We start from the raw sequence: 25,340 nt of genomic DNA, 5'->3' as shown, positions 1-25,340 counted from the left end.
ACATCAGTCATTGTATTATGGGAATGTGCAAGGGAATTGGCCTTCCTCTGACCAAGCTGTATAATTTGAGCCTCAATTCTGGGAAGGTACGTGGAAATAGAGAAAAATAGTTCCTATGCATTAAGGAGTCTCCATGAGTAGCAAGACTAGCAAATTATAGGCCTATTGGTATCGCAAAATGGTGGTTAAAGTATTGGAAAAACTGATTTTAAAGCACAGAATTTCAGAAATGAGAAGAACATTAACTCAGACTTGTTTTGATCTTTATTGAAGTCTCATTAGTGGAAAGACAGACTCAAGAAGATAACAAGATTAAATTAGTATTAGCATTACTAATTTGGCCTTCCAAGCCTCCTGGAGTCAGAAGACTAACTGCATGAGATAGAATACTTGAAAACCACAATAACCATCATACCTTGCTTTGAACACAATAAATGTTGGAAGACTCATCACCCATTCTGGATATGCAATCCACTCGTTCAGTGCCCACGAAGAAACCCCCCCCCTTTCTTCACATGACCCTTGAACAGTTCCAGAAATGACTGACAGGAGATGTTCAGTTATTTCTTGATAATGCAAAGTTAGAAAGAATTACAAGTACCACTGCTAAAATTAGTTCCCTTCAGGAAGATTTGAACAGACTCTTGACTTAGACAAACAAGTGAGGTTGTAGTTTAATATTAATAAGTGCAATGTATTGCATTTTGGAGTGCAGAAATATAAGGCTGTTGTAAAATCTTGTATGAAAAATTAGAACAAAATTTTTCTATACCGATTTTTCTTTAATTTTTTTAAATTTTATTTAATTTAAAATTGTTCTTTACTTGGAAATAACAAATTATACAAAATACTTGTAATTGAATTAATGTTTACCTCAAATTTTTTTGCTGTATTGAATCTGGTGAAATATTAGAGTAAAATCGTTAAAATATTTAAGAACTGCTGAAATTATACAAACAAAGAAATATTAAGCTAAAAGCACAATAAAGAAATAAAATCCGACAAGTATTGTAAGTCATTTGACTTACATCTTCAGGGGTAAAAGGTAACTGCAAGTTAAAACAACAAAAAAGAGAAATTAATACTTCATACTATACAGTTGTAGCCATCTGACTGTTTATAAAATTAAAAAATCAGAATGCAGATTCAAAGCAGTGCTAAGTTTAAACAATGCTGGATGATGCCACATTCTGTTGTTCACGATCATAATGTCCGAGGTCTGACTGAGGTATATTTTTTTATCAAAGCTGCCCGAACTTGGTGTAGAATTAAGCCTTGGTTTTTATTGCACATTGTGTTGGAATTCTAAGCATGCCTGCAGCTTCTTTAAATTTCCTTATGTAACAGTTTGTTTCTATATAAGACATGTTTGTTTTCTGCCAGAGTACGTTGCGGCTGGTGGAAGTGGTATGGAAAGCTAGACCTGATTTGTGTTCTCTTCTGTTTTGTACATCTTTTTGGTGTTCGTTCATGCATATTTCCGTGATATATCTTCCTGTCTGTCCTATGTAGCAGATGCCTCAAGAATAATAAATTTTATAAACACCAGTTTTTTTTAAAGGATGATGTGGAGGTTTCGGGGGATATAGAAATCGTGAAATTTTTTCCAGTGGCAGAAAGGCTACTTTGATGTTATGTTTGTTTAGTAATTTAGCCATCTTGTCTGTAACATTCTTGATATATGGAAGCGCGATGGCGTTTTTGAAATCTTGTTTCTGTGGGATGCTTGATAATTGATAATAATAAATCCTTGCAGCAGTGCAAGGACCCCTATGAAAAAAGGGCATATGTGGAACTACAAGGGGGATTATTAAGAGCTCAGGAGACAGCTTGCGGGTATAACATGGAATGAGGAGTTAGGTGGAAAAGAGATCAATGCAGCTTGGGGGATTTTCAAAAACTATTTAATAGATGCAATGTCTAAATGTATTCCAAGGGTGAGAAGGTTAAATAAGGTAGGTGTGAGATGGATGAATATAGGGCATTGTGGAGGCAGCATAAGAGAAGTGGAAGTAACCACTTTCATGAGGTCTACAAAGACCAGGCAAGGAGGGTGACTTGGTTGGTGAGAGTAGCTAAAGAACGGTATGAACAGCAGTTAGCTAATGAAGCCAAAAAGAATCCTAGGGAGTTCTTTCGATATGTAGCCAGCAAAAGAAAGAATGATTATGGAAGGATGACACTGATTGGAGGAAATGGTATAAAGACAGCTGTTGCAGAATGTGTGGTGGAGATACTTAATGAGCAGTTCAAAAAGATCTTTCAATCTTGTGAATGTGACTTCATGGAGAGATTGAGAGCAGTTGATGATGGGGAGGAGAGACTGACTGTAAGTGAGCAAAAGGTGTTTGAGGAGTTGAGTAAACTAGATGTAAATAAGGCTGTGGGACTTGATAATATATCACCACGTATTCTGAAGGAATGTGCCAGAGAGTTGACACCTGCCTTGACATATATTTTTTTTAATACGAGTCTTGCACTTGGTCAAGTTCCTAAAGAGTAGAAGGAGGGCAAGATTGTGCCACTTCATAAAGGAGGTGATCGAACTCAAGCATCAAACTATAGGCCTATCTCTCTGTCAGGTGTTGTGGTTAAGTTGTTGGAGAAGCTTGTGAGAACTAGGATCCAGAGTTGGGTTGACAACAATGGTATAATCTTTGATGGACAGCATGGATTTGCTAAAGGGAGGTCATGTTTTAGTAATCTACTTACTTATTACAATAAAGTGACTGCTTCCTTGGACAGAGGAAAAAGATACACAGTAATATACTTGGATTTCACAAAGGCTTTTGTTAGAGTACCTCATGATAAGTTGACAGTCAAACTAAAGCAGATGGGGTTGGATATTAGATTAGTGCATTGGATTGGAGACTGGCTATTTGATAGGTATCAACAAGCTGTCTATGGGGGTGCAATATCCAGGAAAAGGAAAGTCACTAGTGGAGTGCCTCAGGTGTATGTTTTAGGGCCAGTACTATTTAACTTGTATATTAATGATATTGGCGAAGATTTGGATGGAGATATTCATTTGTTTGCAGATGATGCAAAGTTGGGATGAACCATAAAGAGTGGTGAAGATGTTGTGGCCTTGCAAGAAGACTTCAATAAACTGAGTGATTGGGATGTGAGTTCAATGTTGCAAAATGTAAGGTTTTAAAGTTTGGAAAAGAAAGATGGGATGCAGAGTTTATGCTTGGTGAGAATATATTGTTGGAGGTAGAGGAAATAAGAGATCTGAGGGTGATAATGGATAAGGATCTAAAATTTAGGGGACACATTGCCAAAATTGTGAAGACAATACAAAGACTTCTAGGAATGATGCGGAGGACACTGACGCGTAGAAGTAGGGAGATTCTTGTTCCATTGTATAAGGCTTTGATTATGCCACACAAATTTGGGCACTATTGTGCCCAAATTTGATCACCGGGTTTTCAGAAGGATGAAGAGATGTTGGAAAGGGTCTAAAGGCGACTGACTAACGTAGTTTCTGACCTCTGGAATGTTGAGTATGAGGAAAGATTGAGAAGATGTAATTTGCAGAGTCTGGTGGGGAGAAGGAAGAGGGAAGATATGATAGAGACCTACAAGCTGGTAAGGGGTTGTTATAAGATCAATGGTGGAGAAGTTCTACAGAGAATAGTGGGAGATCAGGAGAGAACCAGAGGTCATCCCTGGAAACTGTATAAAGAGGGTGTGAGTAGGGGAGTGTGAGGCAGGTTTTTTTCGTGCAGGGTTGTGAATAATTGGAATGCCTTGCCTGAGAGTGTGGTGTCTGCAAGGAGTTTGAGTCTGTTTAAGACATGGTATGATGAGATGTGTGTGTGATAAAAGGATCTCCCAGATGAGTCTTTGACTCCATGAGGTCTTGGGAAATAATAATAATAATAATAATAATAAATAAAAAGATAATAAACTTTCTTTCTCAATATATAGAAAACCCACCAACACAGGAAGATTTCTTAATGCGGCCTCACACCACCATCCTTCGCAAAAAATAGGTCTAATAAAAAACCCTGAGGGACAGAGCTTATAATATTTCCAGCACAGAAAAACAAAGAAATGAAGAATTGGAATATTTAACACAGATCCTCAAAAAAAACGGTTATTAACCCAAGACTATAAAAAAAATCCTCCACAGACTTGTTAGAAGCATCCCACAGAAACAAGATTTCAAAAACACGATCACGCTTCCATATATCAAGAATGTTACAGACAAGATTGCTAAATTACTAAACAAACATAACATCAAAGTAGCCTTTCTGCTGCTGGAAAAAATTTCAATATTTCTATATCCCCCGAAACTTCCACATCATCCTTTAAAAAACCAGGTGTTTATAAAATTTATTATTCTTGAGGCATCTGCTACATAGGACAAACAGGAAGATCTGGGGAAATATGTATGAACGAACACCAAAAGGATGTACAAAACAGAAGGGAACACAAATCAGGTCTAGCTTTCCATACCACTTCCACCGGCTGCAATGTACTCTGGCAGAAAACAAACATGTCTTATATAGAAAAAAACTGTTACATAAGGAAATTTAAAGAAGCTGCAAACATGCTTAGAATTCCCACACAATGCATTAAAAACCAAGGCTTAATTCTACACCAAGTTTGATCAGCTTTGATAAAAAATATACCTCAGTCAGACCTCGGACATTATGATCGTGAACAACAGAATGTGGCATCATCAAGCATTGTTTAAACTTAGCACTGCTTTGAATCTGCATTCTGATTTTTTAATTTTATAAACAGTCAGATGGCTACAACTGTATAGTATGAAGTATTAATTTCTCTTTTTGTTGTTTTAACTTGCAGTTACCTTTTACCCCTGAAGATGAAAGTCAAACGACTTACGAAACTTGTCGGGTTTTATTTCTTTATTGTGCTTTTAGCTTAATAAAAAAAATGTGGACCAATTACCGGAATATACCTTATGAACTTCTAAACCACAGAAACCCCCACTTACAAACAAAGAAATAGCTCAGACAGGATTAGACATATAGACCTGATGCTAGCGAAAGCTGCGAAAGACAATGGGCTACGGGTTTTCTCACCAGAATTCAACGATAGTGGGGTGGTAGAGTAAACCCCTCAGAGAATATCTGGGCGGTTTAATCTGAGACCATTCCAAGGTTGGAAGAGTAGGATAAAAGGGTGAAATTGAAGGGCCAAAGGCTCTGTTCCTGTCTCTCGCTTCCGGTCTCATCTCAAAGAGGTTCCTGTGTCCAGCTGTTCCAAGGACAGCAGATTCAAGTCCTGCCAGTAGAAGTCTGACGATAATAGGAGGTTCGTAACAGCAGTGATGGTCTATTCCAGAAGTCCCACCATGCAGTTCTAGATGATCTCCAAGAATGTAGGCTGTATCATCGTTACCAAGATCTAGTTCCCGAATGTCGTTTTCACCAGAAGGAAGAGGAACGTGGTCGTGATCTCTAGGATCTAGTGTACTGAGCTAGCTGACAAGGTTGCAAGTAAGAATTTTCTAGAACTTTCCTAGATTGTGAAAATTAAGGCTAAGAATGCCGATCCCATAGTTTGTTAGCGAAAAGAACATTCATGAAGTCGGAAAGCAGTACTTCTGATTAACGGTGAACTGATTGTGTATAGAGTTCAAAGAAATTTGCTAATGTTATGTGATGAAGGGGAAATTGATTGCAAAGTTTAGTTATGCCTAATTCTGTTTTAGCATGAGTTAAGTTATGTTATAGTGTATATATGTCTATCCACGTGTCTGACTGTTATGAGCATTTATATTGTTTTATATCAAAAGGCTTAAGTGAGAATTGCTAATCTAATTGAGCAGAGAACCAGACACGTGTTTTGCTTTGTTTCCATTGTTATTTAGCTGAGTTGATCAGAGATAGATATTTTGATACGTGTAGATTTAATCCTTGTAATTACCTTGATTTAGAATGAATAAACAGTTTTGTTTGTTAACAGCTTGCCTGATTCTGCCCTGCCAATGCACTGTCTCATAAAACATAGAACCTGTGTGTCCAGAAGATAGAATAGCCACGACTGACTGATTTTTAGTTTTAAACGTTGCTTGAATTAGAATTAAACTTTAGAGATATTTCCGTGTTGAGCTGGATATTTCTCTTGCATATAAGGGAAAGACATACTATTCCTCTACGTGATCTTTAATGGCACAGTCGAAAAAACAAATAAATTTTTAAAGATTTTAAAGTTCATGAGAAAGTCAGCAAGATAGACAAGGGAATTGGTTCCAGCCTGAAGCACTTCCTGAATCTAGACTAAGTACACGTGAAAATTAGCATACTTGCGACCTTGAGAAAGGGAGGAAAGTAAATTATAGCCAGAGAGGATTAACAGTGATTGAACTAGCTCAGAAAAGACTACAAACTTGGTATTATGACTGATAGGGAAAGGAATATAAAGGCGCAGTTCGAAGGTTTGATGATAAGTAATTAAATAAATAATAATTACAAGCACATGAGTATGCCTATAAATAAATTAAAAGAAAGGAGATATTAATATTATTACACTGTGTACTGTATTGAACTGCAGGAGGTGAATGAGATTTGAAATTTGGGAGCGATGGTTGTCGGTAGACCGAAGTTTAGAGGGCATATTGCTGAAGATCGCATAATGATGAAGAATTGTATTGCAAAGACTGCGCATTATATTGTCACTATGATAAGGTGCTCTAACATGTAGAAAGAAGGAACTAGTTGTGTCACTGTATAAAGCAGTGGTCATACCACACTTGGATTATTGTGCTCAAATTTGGGTCACCAGGTTTTCAATGTGATGTGGAAGCATTAGAGTAGATCTAGAGACAAGTGACTAAGACAATAACAGGAGTTTGAAATGCTGGCTGTGGAGAGAGGTTGAAGAAATGTGGATTGCAGATTTTTGTGAACTGGCAATAAAGAGGTGATATGATAGAGTCATTTAAGTTAGTGAGAGGATTTTATCAGATTAGACCAGAAGGAATTATAAAAGAGAGTAGAAGGTGAGAGGGAAAGAACCAGAGGGCATTCCTGGAACTTATGAAAGAGTGTGGGGAAGAGGGATGTGAGGAGTAGTTTTTTCATGGACAATTGTCAGTGAATGGAATGCATTACCAGAATGTGTTATTAATACAAGGAGTGTTAATGATTTTAAGATGTTGTCAGTTGAATGAACCTCTCATGATGAGTCTGTCGACTCCATGGAGGGTGTAATAATAATAATAACTTCATAGATGTACAGATTTTCAAAAAAAAAAAAAAATTATCCCATCACTACAATCAAAGGGGTGCTTAAGAGTCAAGGCTGTATAACTGAGAGGAGACCTCCTTGTGCTTCTCTTTTACATTCTTCATAGGACAAAAAGGTCCAGTCCTTAATATTTCCCATCCAATCTGTTCTTTGTCTTCCTCTTCTTCTTTGTCCTTGAATCATTCCTTCTAGAAGTGTTTTTTTGTAGGGATTCATGCCTTAGTATGTGATTAAGGTAGGTGGTTTTCCTTTTCTTAATGGTTTTCAACAGAGTCCTATTTTCTCCAATCATCTCTAATATTTCTAAATTAGTTTTTTTGGCAGTCCATGGGACTCTAAGAATTTTTCTGAGGATCCACATCTCAACGGCTTTTAGTTTATTTTCATAATATTTTGATATTGCCCAGGTTTCTGCTGCATAAAACAGCGTTGACCATACGTAGCATTTGGACAGCCTAATTCTTGTTTTTGTGTGAATTTCCCTTGAGTTCAGAATGTTTTTCATGCTAATGAAGGTTGAGCTAGCAATTTCTATTCTTCTTAATATTTCCATATCACTTTCCATTCTCTGTAATTAGTTGACCCAAATATATATAACTCTCTACTTGATCTAAAGTATTTCCTCTGATCTTAATATTTATATCGGGTATTTTCCCTTTTTCTCTTGTTACCAGCATGTTTTTTTTTTTTTTGAAGTTGAAATTAAGTCCATATTTTTTCACTTAGCTTCAGCTAGTAGGTTTTGAAGATATTTTTCATTTTCAGTTAGCAGTAGCACTGTATCATCTGCATATCTTAAGTTATTTATATTCCTGCCTCCAGTAGCACACTCAGGATTTAATCTTGAGGGAGAACTCAAGTTGAGTAGACAATTTGAGAATACATACTATGCATCACATATGACCTATGACTGAGCATCTGCAATGATCGCTAATTCATAAGTAGTATAGAAATAGAAGACACGACATAACATAAATAAAAAAAATGAATTTTATTAATTAGGAAAAGATTTTGGAAAATTTTCTAGTGTTTTTTCCCTTTTTCTTTGGGGGGAAGGGCCCCTTGGCCCCCCCCTCTGGGTGCGCCACTGCCTGCCTCCTATGCTGACTCCTTTAAATTCTTCTAATTGCTGGAAGATATTTAGTATAGAGGTTAAACATATATAGGAGAAAGAACACAGCCTTGTCTGACACCCCTTCTTTAATGGGAATTCCTCCGAGGTTTCTCCCGATATTTTATTGCGTCAGTTTGCTCCCAATATAGATTTATTAGTAATCTGGCATCTTTATCATCTACTCCTAATTTTCTGATGCATTTGATTAGTTGTTCATGTTGTATATTGTCAAAGGCCTTTGTGTACTCAATAAAACATAAACAGACTTCTTTCTGCTTCTCCAGATATCTTTCTATAATAGGTCTAATGTTGAACAGTCCGTCCTTCTCTAGTTCCTTTATTTTCCTGAAAACCAGACTGTGTTTCATTCATTTCCAATTTGATTTTATGTTTATTTCTTTCCAGGATGATATATAACATAACTTTTGCTATCTGACTGATCACACTGACTGTTCTGTACTCTTCACATTTGATTGTCTTCGATTTTTTAGGTACTGGTAGGAACGTCGAGTGCTTAAAATCTTTTGGCAGGTGTCCAGTTTCGTATATTTTGTTACATGTGTCAGTCAGTGATCTTATAGCCTTATCATCTAAAGCCTTTAGATATCTGCCATAATTTCAACCATTCCTGGAGCTTTTCCTGGTTTCAGTTTCCTAATGGCATTTATTACTTCCCAAGTAAGAATAGTAGGTCCCTCCAAATCTTCTTGCATCAGCTTATCTATTCTATCATGATTTTAGAGTTCCTTTGAATACTTTTTGAATATATTCCTTTGAATATATTCCTTTGAATATATTTAGTTATTATAATAGTTAGTAATATGTCTACTCATGGTATTTCCTTACTGAAATTTATAGATTTCATTGTTTTCTTTAATTTTATTGCTGCTTTAATGACCACAGGTTTGTGGTCTGGTCCAATATCAGCCCCTGGGTATGTTTTGGATTGTAAGATGTTTTTGTAGAATCTTTTTTTAATCATTATATAGTCAATATAGTTCCTACAGCTATCTCAAGGACTTTTCCATGTGTAATGTCTTCTAGGAGGGTGGCTAAATAAAGTATTTGCTATTACCAGATTGTTTTCTTCACAGGACTGTATTAATATTTCTCCTCTTGGATTTCTATGTCCCAGGCTCTGGTTTCCCATGCAGGAAGATCCCTGGAAGTTGCGAAAGGAAACTGTGAGCAAGAGGGTGAGGAGTGGTTTCTTTGCATGGAGAGTGGTTGAACCATAGAATGCATTGCCTGATAGGGTTGTGAGAGCGAGAACGGTCAATGAGTTTAAGGAGAGATATGATGGACTTTGTGTTTCCTAGGAAGGACCTCTCACAATGAGTCTTTTGACTCCATGGAGGCCTGAATAATAGTAATAATAATAATAATAATAATAATAATAATAATAATAATAATAATAATTCTTTTAGAAAGGCTTATTGGTTAAACATGATTATTAATTAACTTAAGGAATTCACAACATGCACTAGAATATAAATTAAATTAAACTTTAATCTATATTTCCAATATTTCGGCAACATCACGTTGCCATCTTCAAAGGAACTTAAAATAAAGACATGTGCATGCACGCACGCACCACACACAGTAAATGAGGACAAAGCGAGGAAGCTATTGTTTCTCCTAAAAGTCCTGATGGTGACCTGATATTGTTGGCGATGTGGTTTGAAAGTTGGTGGATCCCGCATTCAATCTGGATCATTATATCCTTGGCCGGTATTTTTCTAGGAGCAATGGCAAAGTTGTGGCCACATGCATGTGTCTTTATTTTAAGTTCCTTTGAAGATGACAATGTGACGTTGCGGAAATATTGGAAATATAGATTAAAGTTCAATTTAATTTATATTCTAGTGTACGTTGTGAATTCCTTAAGTTAATTAATAATCATGTGTAACCAACGTATAAGCCTTTCTACCAGAATTACTATCATCCATGGAGATTCCATCACACACAAGGCCCACCAATACGGTAAAATGAAGCTGAAGTTATCAAGACAACTGAATCATCTGACCTTCTTAAAATGCTGCTGGGATAATCAGGTAATCCAAAATTATGTGAAATTTAAGCACCGTTTCTTTTCGCAAAAGGCTCTCTGAATTTATAACTATGCCACCAGCAATGCTCTGCTACAGGAACAAATTGCCGCCACGCGCATTCTTTCTCCTAGCTGATGCAAACAAAGCTATTCGAGTGCTTGAGAAGAGCTTTCCAACACGTTAAATCATGAGCTTTGGTCAATTTTATATGATGTCTTGTACACTGTGGCAGATAAAGAATTTCAGAAAATACGAGGTCGACATATCAAGAAATTTGAGAAATTAAAAAAGAACTCGACCTCCAAACCAAACCTTCCAACCAACACTGTAGTCAACCTTTCTTCAGTTACGTTGAAGCCTGCAGCACTCATTGTTCTTTCATGTGGCCACAACTTTGACATTGCTCCCAGAAAAATACCAACCGAGGATATAATGATCCAGATTGAATGTGGGCTCTGCCACCTTCCAAACCACATCGTCAACAATACTAGACTGGATGTAGCTTGTGTTCTCACCAAAGCTAGACCACCAAAAACCAACATATCCAATAGTGAATATAAAGCTCTGCAGGAAATGAAGAAAAACAAAGAAATAGTAATCACCAAAGCGGAAAAGGGAAATGCCACTGTAGTACTCAACCAAATGGACTACACAGGTAAGCTTAATGTTCTATCATTAGATAGGGCTACTTACCTCTCTATTGAATACAATTCCACCAACTCACAAATCAGAAAACTCCATAGGCTCCTTAAGAAGGTCACTTCTTGGCCTGTAGAAGTTACTAACAAATTAAAACCATTTTACTCTATACCCCCCCCCCCCCATATATATGGCCTCCCAAAAATACATAAAGAAAATGTGCCATTACATCCCATAGTGGATGGCATGAATTCTCCCACATATAAATTAGCTAAACATTTGGCCAAAGCGCTCACACACTATACTGGCAACACACCATCACACATAAAAAACTCAGCCCACTTCAAAGCCAGCATAGAAACCTTACACTTTAACATACTGACATAATGGTCAGTTTTGATGTCTCCTTATTCACAAATGTCCCACTCAAAGAATCCGTAGAGCTAATCCAAACTAAATTTCCTCCTGATATCTCAGTCCTATTTCAGTTCACAATGAACTCAGCCTATTTCATTTGGCAGGGAAAATTCTACAAACAAATAGAGGGGACAGCCATGGGTTCTCCACTCTCCCCACCCTTGGCCAACTTCTTTATGGACTTTTTGAAGAGAAAGCATTAAACTCTGCCCCACAAAAACCAACCATATGGCTTCGCTATGTTGATGATGTATTCGCTATTTGGCCACATGGCTCTGATACACTCCTCTCCTTCTAAACACACTTAAACAACCAACACCCCAGAATCAAGTTCACCCTGGAAAAAAGAAGAAAACAACAGCCTCCCTTTCCTAGACACACTAGTTTCATGGTTTTCTCAGTTTATAGAAAACCCACTCATACAGGCAGATATATTCACCAACAATCTCCCCCCCCCCCTCAACAATATGGAGTTATTAAGACACTACACAACAGGGTTAAACTAAGCTGTTCAAATGACAATGCCCTAACCACTGAACTAAATCACATCCTCAACACTTTCTCAGCCAATGGCTACCCCCCCACACCCAAAAAAATTCCAAAAAATATTGAAACCAGTAAACCACAACTCTCTTCCCCCCTTCACAACAAGGATTACTCTAAATCCATCACAATTACCTACATCCGAGGCACCTCAGAAAAAATTACCAAAATCTTAAAAAAACATGACTTGACCTCTTGTTACAGACCATATAGAAAATTGACATCCCTTATCTGCTCCACTAAAGACCAACCACTTCCCCTAGACCTACCTGATGTATACCAGGTCCCTTGCAGCTGTAAGATGTCCTACTTTGGCCAAACAGGCAGGACAGCGAATATCAGAATTTCAGAAAGGACTACATCCGTTTTCACCAGTATAGCCACTCTGGTCTTGCAGACCATGCACTAGATACACGCCACTTTCTTCCACAAAATATTGAGGAAGAAAGCCACAATACTACACTGTAGCAAGTTCAAATTTCAAAGACTTTTTCATGGAATCAGCCCTAAGAAACATGCCAAACTTCAACAAATTTGGATGCATGAGACTGCCTCAAATTTGGGAGACGTACATCAGGAGACCTTCAGCTCAACAGCCAAGAATACCTAAATAGCCCACTAGGGGGCACCATCAGGACTTTTAGGAGAAACAATAGCTTCCTTGCTTCTTCCTCATCTACTGTGTGTAGTGCCTGTGTGCACGTCTTTAAGTTCCTTTGAAGATGGCAACGTGATGTTGCTGAAATATTGGAAATATAGATTAAAGTTTAATTTAATTTATATTCTAGTGTACATTGTGAATTCCTTAAGTTAATTAATAATCAATAATAATAATAATAATTTTCTGAGCCTACTTTAGCATTTAGATCTCCCATAACGATAATTATGTCATCTGATGTAGCAATTTGAATTAAGTGCATATTTAATTCATTCATAGAAACATTCTACATCTTCTTCTGGGTAATCAGAAGTAGTTGCATATATTTGGACAATAAAAATATCAAAAGGTTGAGCTGCAATTTTATACCAATTCAGGTTCATGAATGTGCTTGTCACTTTATAAAATTAAGAATAAGTATTATGATTTTTAATGGCATCATGAGGATTCGATTGCAAAGGAGAGAAAGTAAAAACTTTTGTGTTGGCATATATCGGTATTTATACATTTATACGTATAAAACACACATTTATACGTATAAATCATATCTGAAATCGTATTTCAGAAATGTGTTGTTCAACCAGGATGTCCTTATTATTACGAACTCGCCTTTAGTGAAACGAAATGTTCTTGAGAGTCTAATGCACACAGAATTCAAGATAAAGACTTAATTTTGGCACAGTATTATTAGCGTAAATGGCAATGATATCAGTGGAGAATAATATGGTCTTCATTGAGGTTGGTTTTAAGAACATGATTTCATCACATATGGGCACTTTCAGTAAGTTTAGCTCATTGAAGTTCTCTTAGCTCCTTCTCCTGCATTAGTAGGATGTGACATTTGCCTTCCGGATGAAAACACATGGACTATTAAGTGGTGGAGATACTTAATGAGCAGTTCATAAAGGTCTTTCAATCTTGTGAATGTGACTACTACATGGAGAGCAATAGTTGATGGGGAGGAGAGACTGACTGTAAGTGAGCAAGAGGTGTATGGGGAGTTGATGCCAGCCTTGACATATTTTTTTAATACGAGTCTTGCACTGGGTCAAGTTCCTAAGGAGGGCAAGATTGTGCCTCTTTATAAAGGAGGTGATAGAACTCAAGCATCAAACTATAGGCCTATCTGTGTGTCAGGTGTTGTAGTTAAGTTGTTGGAGAAGCTTGTGAGAAGTAGGATCCAGAATTGGATTGACAACAATGGTATTATCTTTGATGGACAGCATGGATTTACTAAAGGGAGGTCATGCTTTAGTAATCTACTTACTTATTACAAGAAGATTTTTTGCCAGCCTGGCTGGCTGAGTGGTTAGCGTATTCACTCTCCAGCCAAAAGGCTGTGGGCTTGAATCCCACCATGAGCATGGATGTTTGTGATTGTCTGTGGAAATACTAGTGGTAGTGGTTGGCGGTATATGGCGTCGGTGGAGTCAGCTAATGGATTGATGGAGAAAGAGTGGTACAGCAGGTGTCCTCCCTCGATGAGTCTTTGGACTCCCTGGAGGTGTCAAATAATAATAATAATAATAATAAAATCCAAGTAAGGATTGCACAATCTTATTTTTTAGTACAAATGCTACTCCATTCCTATGACTGTCTCCACATGAGTATATAATTAAATGGCTCTTTCTGTTTATTTTTCTATTAGTCCATTTGACCTCACTGTGAACGCTTCAAGTTCTTGTATGAGGTCATCTAACTTCCCAGCTTCATATAAGGTCCTTACATTCCAAGTTGTAAGCCTTAAGAGAAGACTCTTGGTTTTCAGACATGAGGGATCAGAAGATACCCTCTGCGGAGGGGTTAAGGTATCTTCATCATATGCTATTTTCATAGTGTCTTACGTTCCCGAGTTTCTTTCTCTTCTTTCCTGTAAGTTTTCCAAGAGACAAAAGTTGCAGAGGGTCCAACCTTGTTTCTATGGTCATTTAGATCCCCAACAAGGACAAATTTTTCCTTTTTCTATGAAAAAGGAAAAGTTGGTCCTTGTTGGGGATCTAAATAGCACAGTAGGAAATAATTGACAGATATACAAAAATATTTTTGGAAAATTTGGAGAAAAGACCAAAGCTAATAATAATGGCAAATACCTGTCGGATTTCTGCTCAGGAGATGTTATTACTAACACAATGCTCCAATATAAAAATGTGCCTAAATTCACATGGAGAGAAGAGGCAAGGAATAAGAACAGTCTCATTGACTGTGTTATTGATGATAGTGATGTTTTCCCACTGGTAAAACATTACTTACCATAGTAAACTATGTGGTGAGGTTCCTGTCTCTTCCACGGTCACTGGCCACATCTCTGTTTTGAGGAGACCTTCACATCACGTTTAAAGGAAAGTGGATAACCGACCAGGTCTTCTAACCTAATTTCTAATCCTCACCTTCTTGTGGTGCATCCTGTTAGGTATCTACCTTGATACTCAGCAAACAAGGACGGGCTGGCAATTTGAGATTTAGCCAACCAAATATATTCGTATTGGCTTAAAGCAAAATATAAAATGATGGTACAACATGACAGAATTTCATGACGGCTGGGGCGTCGCCTGGTAAAACAAGGTCCATGTTCTTTTCACCAGGGAACCAAGGCAAACAGCGAAAAGTCAGCTACTGGAACTGGATAAGTAACAGATCAACATAAATAATGGTGAATGAAACAAAAAAGACAAAATTTGGTACGATTTTTCTGTGCAATAAATACAAAATGTTATATTCAGGCAATGACAATCAGGGAAAAGAAGGTGTAGCTATAGTATTGAACACAAAATATTGAGTCTAATCTTCTTGAATGGCAAGCAGTATCAAGTAGAGTGATGTGGACAAATATCAGAATGGTGAATTGGACAATAAGACTTATTTGTGCCTATGGTCCCACAAAAGGTTCTCTAAGGCAGAAGTAAAGGAATTTTTTTAGGCTTTAGAGAAAACAACTGACACAATGAAAAAGGAAAAGTTGGTCCTTGTTGGGGATCTAAATAGCACAGTAGGAAATGATTGACAGACATACAAAAATATTTTTGGAAAATTTGGAGAAAAGACCAAAGCCAATAATAATGGCAAATACCTGTTGGATTTCTGCTCGGGAGATGTGATTACTAACACAATGCTGCAATATAAAAATATGCATAAATTCACATGGAGAGAAGAGGCAAGGAATAAGAACAGTCTCATTGACTGTGTTATTGATGATAGTTATGTTTTCCCACTGGTGGAGGACACTAGAGTGTACAGAGGATTTGAAATTGAAAGTGATCACAATTTAGTCTTAAGCAGGATAAAATTGAATTTCATACTGAAAATAAAAACATGTAAGAAAGTTTTAAAATTAATAAAAGTTGAGCTGATCTCAGATGTAAACTGTAGACTAAAATACACAAACATTATTCAAGAAAAAATGAAAGAGTTTGAGAACAGGAACCAAACACTGGAGAGTCAGTGGCAAATTCTGAAGAAAACATAGATTGATTCAGCCAGAGAGGCATGTGGTGAGGTTTTTCTCCAAGAATAGAAAAATCAGAACCGAACGGTAGACACAGGAAGTTAAAGAAGCAGTGAAGAAAAAGAAGAAAGCATATCAAAAGTTCCTGGCAAATAATCAGCTTGTGCGCTTAGAGAATATAGAGACAAATGTAAGAAAGTTAAAAACTGTGTAAATTTACCTAAACAAAAGTCATAAGAAGAATTTGGTAAGAACATAGAAAATAAATATCAGGAAGGTGTCAAAATATTCTGGAGGCAGTTGAAAAAGTTCAGAAATGGCGGAAAGAGTGTTGTAAAAGGAATTAGAGATGATAAAGGCGACATGAAAACTGGTGAAATTAAGTAATCCTTAACGTATGGAGTGATCACTTCAAAAAATTGCTAAATGAAACAAGCAGTGATGGCAGAACAGTAGTAAAAAACACTCAACAGACATGCAATCGGGAATACATATCCATACTTGAAGTAGAAGAAGCCATCAAAAGCCTGAAATATGGAAAGGCAGCGAGAATAGATGATATTCGACCAGAAATGCCGAAGTATGCAGGTATAAAAGTCATACAGTGGCTGCACTGCATAGTTCAGAAGGCTTGGACAGAGGGACGAATTCCAGATGATTGGAAGAGAGCTCTCATACTACCCATATATAAAAAGGGAAATAAAACTGAATGTGAGAATTACAGAGGTATTTTCCCATTGAGTGTTCCTGGTAAGATTTATTCAAGTATACTTAAGAAACAATTGAGAGGAATTGTGGAAGTGGAAGCTTGGTGAAGAACAAAGGCCAAATAGAGGCTGTCAGGATCAAATTTTCACGTTACGACAAATAGTTGAGAAATTGTGGGAATATAACAAAGATCTGTATTTAAGTTTTGTAGATCTGGAAAAGGCATATGACACGGTTCCAAGAGAGAAGCTCTTCAAAGTGGTACAGTTGTATGGTATCAATGGAGCAATATTTCAAGCAATACTTAGTCTTTATTTGAGTTGTAAATCAGCAGTTAGAATTGAATTAAGTACAGGAAGATGGTTTAATATTAAATCAGGTGTCTGACAAGGATGTACATTATCCCCTCTGTTATTCATTATCTATATGGATCATATTATGAAGGAAAGTGGTATTAAACTGAGCTGTAGAGCAAGCTGTATTAGAGCTGTAGAGCAAGCACCCCTCCCTCAATGAGCCTTTGGACTCCCTGGAGGCATCAAATAATAATAATAAACCTGATATCAAAATTGGATATCTTAATCTCAGCCTTTACTCTATGCAGATGATGTTATACTCCTAAATAAATCTGCTACAAGTCTGCAAGATTCCCTGACTAAACTGATAACTGTTGTAATAGATTTGGTATGAAGGTCAGCAATAACAAGACAATGACAATGAAAATAGGCAGAATCGTTGAAAATATCAACTGCATTTTGATTGGAGAACCTATAGAACAAGTAAAACATTTCAGCTCCTTAGGCACGATTTTCAGTGAAGATGGTAAATTAAATATGGAAATAGACAACAGAATCAACAAAGCTGGTATGGTAGGAAGTCAATTGAATAAATTTATATGGAATGAGAGAGAAATTAGTCAAAACACTAAATTAGCTGTGTACAAGACAGTGTTCAAACCAAGTTTAACTTATGGATCTGAGAGCTGGGTTAGATATAAAACACTTGACCAAAGACTAGAGACCACAGATATGAGAGTCCTGAGAAAGATTAGAGGCATGAACAGATGGTGTCAGTGGCGATGTCATATTAAAACTGAGGATATTAAGGAAAGAACTTAATAATTAAAATGAAATATATATTGGTCTTTAATTGACCATGATTTATAAACATCTAATGCTAACATTGATTTTTGAAAAAATCAATGTTGATTTTGTCAAATCTGATCTTTAATCAATATATATTAATTAAAGATCAATATATATTTCATTTTAATTGTATGTTTCTCGTGGAAAGGCTAAGACATTGGTTATGCATTTTTTTACTAAATGATTTAAGGAAATTACAACGTCAACTAGGATATACATTAAAATAAATTTGAATATACTTCAATATTTCGGCAATGTCAAGTTGCCATTTTCAAGAAACTTAAGAACAAGATACGTGCATGCAGGCACAACAAACAGTAAGTGAGGAAGAAGCAGGAAGCAATTATTTCTTCTAAAGTCCTAATGATGCCCCCTATGTTGGTATTCTTGGGTGATTGGGCTGAAGGTCTTCTGATGTAGGTTTCCCAAATTTGAGGCAGTCTCATGCAGCCAAATTTATTGAGGTTTGGATTGTTTCTTAGGGCTGAAGCCGATTCCATGAAAAACCTTTCATATATTTGTATTTACTACAGTGTATTATCGAGGCTTTCTTCCACCGTATTCTACAGTGGAAGAAATCAGGTATCCAACACGTGGTCAGCAAGACTAGAGTGGCTGTATTGGTGAAACCAGATGTAGTCCTTGTGTTCTGAGATTCTGATATTGGCTGTCCAGCCTGTTTGGCCAAAGTAGGACAGTAGGACAGCTTACGGGGGGGTCTTTAGTAGAGCAGATAAGGAATGCCAATTTCCTGAATGATGCTAACTTAGCTATACAGGCACTCAAAGGTGACCTTTCAAGCACATTAAGCCACGAAATTTGGTCTATTTTATATGACATCTCGTGCGCAGCAGCGGAGAAAGAATTTAAAAAAGTACGAGATCGACAGATCAAAAAATTTGAAAATTTGAAAAAGAACTCGATCTCGAAACCACAACTTCCAACTGAAACAGTGGTCAACCTTTCGTCATTTAGTGTAAAACCTGAAGCACTCGATGCTCTTGCACGTGGCCACAACTTCGCCATTGCGCCCAGAAGAATACCTGCTGAAGATATTATGATAAGAATTAAACGCGGGATACAACACCTTCCAAACCACGTTGCCAATGATATTAGACTGGATGTAGCTTGTGTTCTGACCAAAGCTAAACCACCAAAAGCCAACATGCCCAGTAAGGAAATTAAATCTCTACTGGAATTAAAGAAAAACAAGAAAAAAATAATCACTAAAGCTGATAAAGGGAACGTCACAGTATTGCTTAACCAAAAGGATTACCACAGGTAAGCTGAAAGCTCAATTGTTAGATCGGGCTACTTACCTCCCTATCGAGTACAATCCCACCAACTCACAAATTAGAAAACTCCACATGCTCCTTAAGAAGGTCACTTCTTGGCCTGTGGAAATCACTAACAAATTAAAATCATTTAACTCCATACCCCCCGTCCCCCCGTATTTATGTACTCCCAAAAATACATAAGGAAAATGTGCCATTACGTCCCATAGTGAATGGCTTTGATTCCCCCACATACAAACTAGCTAAACATTTGGTCAAAGCTCTCTCACACTATACTGGCAACACACCTTCACACATAAAAAACTCAGCCCACTTCAAAAGCCAGCACAGAAAACCTTACACTCAAACACACTGACATAATGGTCAGTTTTGATGTCTCTTCCTTATTTACAAATGTCCCACTCAAAGAATCCTTAGAGCTAATCCCAGCTAAATTTCCTCCCGATATTACAGTCCTATTTCAGTTCACAATGAACTCAGCTATTTTGTTTGGCAAGGAAAATTCTACAAACAAATAGAGGGGACAGTCATGGGTTCTCCACTGTGCCCACCCTTGGCCAACTTTTATATGGATACTTTTGAAGAGAAAGCATTAAACTCTGCCCCACCAAAACCAACCATTTGGCTTCGCTGAGTTGATGATGTGTTCGCTATTTGGCCACATGGCTCCGATGCACTCCTCTCCTTGGTAACACACTTAAACAACCAACACCCCAGAATCAAATTCACCCTGGAAGAAGAAAAAAACAACTGCCTTCCTTTCTTAGACACACTGGTCACCTGCCAGCCTGATGGAACCTTGGTTTTCTCAGTCTATAGAAAATAAACACCCATACAGGCAGATACATTCACCAACAATCACATCACTCCTCCTCGCAACAATATGGAGTCATTAAGACACTACACAACAGGGCTAAACTTATCTGTTCAAATGACAATGCCCTAACCACAGAACTAAACCACATTCTCAACACTTTCTCAGCCAATGGCTACCCACCCCAAAAAATCCAAAATATATTGAAACCAGTAAACCACAACCCCCCCCCCCCTCACAACAAGGATTACTCTAAATCCATCACCATACCCTATATCCGAGGCACCTCGGAAAAAATTACAAAAATCCTAAAAAAACATGACTTAACTTCTTGTTATAGACCATATAAAAAATTGGCATCCCTTATCCGTTCTACTAAAGACCCCCCCCCCTCCCAGACCTGCCTGGTGTATACCAGGTCCCTTTCAGCTGTAAGCTGTCCTACTTTGGCCAAACAGGCAGGACAGCCAATATTAGAATCTCAGAACACAAGGACTACATCCGGTTTCACCAATACAGCCACTCTGGTCTTGCTGGCCACGTGCTGGATACCTGCCATAGAATATGGTGGAAGAAAGCCTCGATAATACACTGTAGCAAATACAAATATACGAAAGGCTTTTCATGGAATCAGCTTCAGCCCTAAGAAACATCCAAACCTCAACAAATTTGATCTGCATGAGGCTGCCTCAAATTTGGCAAACCTACATCAGAAGACCTTCAGCCCAATCGCCCAAGAATAGCAACATTGCCCGCTAGGGGGCACCATTAAGACTTTAAGAGAAATAATAGCTTCCTGTTTCTTCCTCACTTATTGTTTGTTGTGCTTGCATGCACGTGTCTTGTTCTTAAGTTTCTTGAAAATGCCAATGTGACATTGCTGAAATATTGCAGTATATTAAAATTTATTTTAATGTAAATCCTAGTTGACGTTGTAATTTCCTTAAATCATTTAGTAAAAAATAATTGTATTTGAATGACCAAATATAATCTAAAGAAAGAACTTAACATTGTTAGCATCCAGGAATGTGTTAGCTGAGCTAATCTCAGGTGTTATGGTCATTTAAACAGAATGGGAGAGGAAAGATTAGCAAAAAAAGTGTTCTTTGCCAGGTTGCAAGAATATAACCCATAGGAAGACCGAGATATTGTAGATTAGTTATTATTATTATTATTATTATTAGGCACCTCCAGGGAGTCCAAAGACTCATCGAGGGAGGGCACCTGCTCCACAGCTCTGTCTCCACTCCATCCACCAACTGACCGCAACCCCACCTACTGCCATCTACCACCGACCACCACCACTAGTATTTCCACAGGCAATCACAAACATCCATGCCCATGGCGGGATTTGAACCTACAGCCGTTTGGCTGGAGAGTAGATATGCTAACCACTCGGCCAGCCATGCTGGCTGTCTGCTCTTGTTAGCATATCTGCTCTTATTAGTGTAGATACGAAGTTAGTAATGGTGTAAGTTTTTCGTGCAGTACTATCATATCATAAACACCCCTTGAGGGTACATATCAAGAATTTGATGATGATAATGATGATGATGACTACAATTAAAAATGGAATTTGTGAGCGTTAATTCAAATATAACGTAGATACAAAAATTAGTAACAGTCTTACAGAAATCTTTTTTCTGATGAACTGGTATCCACAATGTGAACATTTTATAATAGTCATTGGACATTCAGAAAGGATATGCTCAGTATGCTTCATTCTAGGAATTCGTGTGATGCACAGTGGACAGTGTGTGACAACACGACCACAGTATGACTCATGTTTCTAGGTAGGAAAAAATATTTAATTGGATTAGTAATGGGCAATCCAATGAGAATAACAATAACTTTATTTTCACTTGTCATCTAATAATACCAAACCAGTAAAAGAAATTGTAGCATATTAATTACTTACCATGATAATGGGGGATTGAGACCCCCCCCCGCCGCTGCCAGTAGTGTTGACTTGTGGTACATTGTTGGTGCTTCAGACAAAAGAAGCCCCAGAGATGAATCACAGGCAACATGAAGCTAATGTCTCAAACAAGGCATCCAAAGGTTTCCAAGCCTCCTGGACTACTCACAATTATGATGAATACAAACCATAAAAAGCTCGATCGTTGTCGCCCGGAATAACAAGGATCGCGTCGCTTGTTCAGGTGGAGGGAAAGCTTCAAAAAATATGTTGCAGTCCCCTATTCAACACTACCTCAAGATATGTTCACTAAACATAGAAGGGATATCTAAATCCAAAGCTGAAGTCATCAGCAAAATAGCCAAATATAAAACAATTGACGTCTTGGCTCTCCTGGAAACCCATGTGCCTGACAGAGCCCTCAATAGACTAAAGATCCCAGGACTCATTTTCATGTCTTATAACTGCCACCTCAAGCTTGGCCTAGCAACCTATATCCAGCCTGGTCTCAAGAATATAACCCAGTGTTTCTAATACAGAATACTCCATAGGTATTAAAGTTCAAAATATCACCATATACAATGTCTATGAACCTCTATCGCAATCCTGGCCTAATCAGATGGACCGACCTCCTCCTCACCCTGCTATCTATGTTGGTGACTTCAATTCCCATCACACCATGTGTGGCTATTCCTCTAACAACTGGGATGGTAATAATCTAGCTAGAATTCAACTAGAACCATCCTTACCAGATTTCCTAATAGTCAACATCGTCCTACATTAATAGAGATAGGAACATCAATCCAAGTTATTAGTGGAACACAAATCGTTAGATGGAATCTCCGCAGGTCCATCTGGACTGCATTTCAGACACAAATCGAACAAACCATTAGAGCAATTCCACCCACTCCTAATTGCTATCCTAGATTTGTTAAACTACTGAAATCGGCAGCAAAAGCCTCTATCCCTTGAGGCTACAGAAAACAATATATCCCATGTTGGAGTAGAGAAAGTGAGGAACTCCTAACCAAATATGAGGAATCTGAAGATCCAACTATTGCTAAGGAGCTCATATCAACCCTGGATAAAAACAGAAAGGAAAGATGGATCTCAACCATCAATGAACTCGATTTCGTCACATCTAGTTGGAGAAGCTGGTCACTTCTGAGAAAATTAGGTGGAGCAGAGCCAACAACACACAAAACAACAGAGATAACCCCTGATTAAATGGCTAACCATTTATTGAAAAACTCCAAGATTCATCCCAGCTCTACCAAGAAAATTGCTGTACAAGCTTCCACCAGACAAATCCTGAGGATGGAACCTGAGTTTCCTGAACTCGTGCACCCAGTATCTCAGGAAGAGGTACAAATAGCCTTAAAACTAACCAAGAATGGCAAAGCTGCAGGAGTGGATGGTATACTCCCTGAGTTCCTAAAACATCTTGGTCAACATGACCAAACATGGCTGGCTGCCCTTTTCTCAGAAATCATTATGACTGGTAAACTACCAAAGCTATGGCGGGAAGCCAAAATAATTGCCGTGCCCAAACCAGGGAAAGATCCAAATGATGTGAAAAACCTGCGACCTATCTCCTTGCTTTGCACCACCTTTAAGCTCTTTGAAAGAATTCTCCTTAAAAAATTTCACCACTCATCGAAAGAGCACTTCCGACTGAACAAGCTGGCTTCAGGCCAGAAAGAAGTTGCTGTGACCAGGTCCTGCAAGGACCTGGTCACAGCAACTTCTTTCTGGTATATATTAGATAGCATATTAGATAGCATATTAGTTGCATAGATAGCATAATAGATAGCATATTAGTTACATAGATCAGAGATCGACTCAGAACAATAACAGCAATAAATATATCATGATATATCATTTTTCCATGTGGCAAGTAAATGGAAGAATGATTATGGTATGATAACTTTAATGAGGGCCAATAGTAGGGAGGTAACAGAAGTAAACAAAATATTTAAACAGTGCCAGATGTAACATTGACTATGGGAAAATAAAGGTAGATGAACTGTATGTGCTTTATGATACTGATGAACCTTAATGCAAGTACAGCCATGGTGTAAGTTGGCACATCAGCCCCAGTATTATGGGAATGTGCAAGGGAATTGGAACTCCCTCTGATCAAGCTGTATAATTTGAGCCTCAATTCTGGGAAGGTGCCAAGTGAGTGGAAATACAGCAAAACAGTTCCTATGCATAAAGTATTCTCTATGAGTAGCAAATTATAGGCCTATCAGTATCACAGGAGTGTTGGTTAAAGTATTGGAAAAAATTGATTTTAAAAGACAGAATTCAGGAATGTGTAGACATGAATGAGAAGGATCATTAACTCAGACTTGTTTTGCCCTTTATTGAAGTCTTTATTGTTATCAAGAAGATAACAAGATTAAATAAGTATTAGTATTACTTCCAACCTCCATGGAGTCAAAAGACTCACTGAATGAGGTAAAATACTTGCAGACACAATAACTATCATACCTTGCTTTGAACACATTAAATGTTGGAGCACTCACCACCCATTCTGGAAATGCAATCCACTCGTTCACTTCCCACAAAGAAAAAATCTCCCCCCCCTTTCTTCACATGACCCTTGAATAGTCTCCTAAGGTGACTTCTATTTCTTATTCATTATCCATCAACCTATGCAATAATTCCCCTGTATCTATTTGGTAGTCTCCTCTCAACAGCTTATATATCTCAATCATATTGCCTCCCCTCTGAAGACCACATTCCCTCAATCTGACATCATACTGAATCTTCCAGAATGCTGAGACAGTCTTGGTTATTATAATAATAATTATTATTATTATTATTACATGACACCTCCAAGGAGTCCAAAGACTCATTGAGGGAGGGCACCTACTCTACAACTCTTTGTCTCCACCTCAGTCCACCAACTACAGCGAACCACATCATCTACACCAATGCCATCTATTACCCACCACCACCATTATTTTTCACAGACAGTCACAAACATTCATGCCCATGGCGGGATTCAAACCCACAGCCTTTCGAGTGGAGAGTGGATACGATAACCACTTGACCAATCAGGCCAGCTTTGCACTATTTGCCTCTGCACTCTCTCCAATGTTTCTTTATCACTAACAGAGCCTGGTGACCAGATCTGTACACAGAGATCGAAATGAGGCCTAATTAGAACCTTATAGAAAGGAACTATCACCCCATTATAGCAGGGATTTTTTGGATAACTCTTATGACTTTCGCAATGTATCTCCTGAACTTCAGTTCCCAATCCACCAAGATGACCAGATCCCTTGCTTCCTCCACCTCCTGAAGCAAAGTTCCTCCAATGTGGTAAAACTTATTCCATTTTCTCTGCCCAACATTGAA

The 25,340-nt window shown here is 37.8% G+C and overlaps 1 protein-coding gene across 4 annotated transcripts in view; it reads right to left on the bottom strand.

Annotated features, from left to right (window-relative positions):
* LOC150106126 (uncharacterized) overlaps nucleotides 1-25,340 on the bottom strand; it is a 424,317-nt gene that overhangs the window by 210,500 nt on the left and 188,477 nt on the right. For 3 of the 4 annotated variants that reach the window (XM_090393871.1, XM_090393872.1, XM_090393874.1), the window contains one exon: nucleotides 21,684-21,842. The exons of the other annotated variant lie outside the window; for it this stretch is intronic. In XM_090393871.1, the coding sequence (XP_090249997.1) occupies nucleotides 21,684-21,842 (159 nt within the window). The remainder of the gene's footprint in view (nucleotides 1-21,683; nucleotides 21,843-25,340) is intronic. 4 annotated transcript variants of the gene reach the window in all.

Source organism: Typopeltis vanoorti, chromosome 6 (genome assembly GCF_054136105.1).
Source record: "Typopeltis vanoorti isolate ZY-2024b chromosome 6, IOZ_Tvanoo_1.0, whole genome shotgun sequence".
NCBI lineage: Eukaryota > Metazoa > Arthropoda > Arachnida > Uropygi > Thelyphonidae > Typopeltis > Typopeltis vanoorti.
This window is presented reverse-complemented; position numbering and strand designations above follow the sequence as displayed.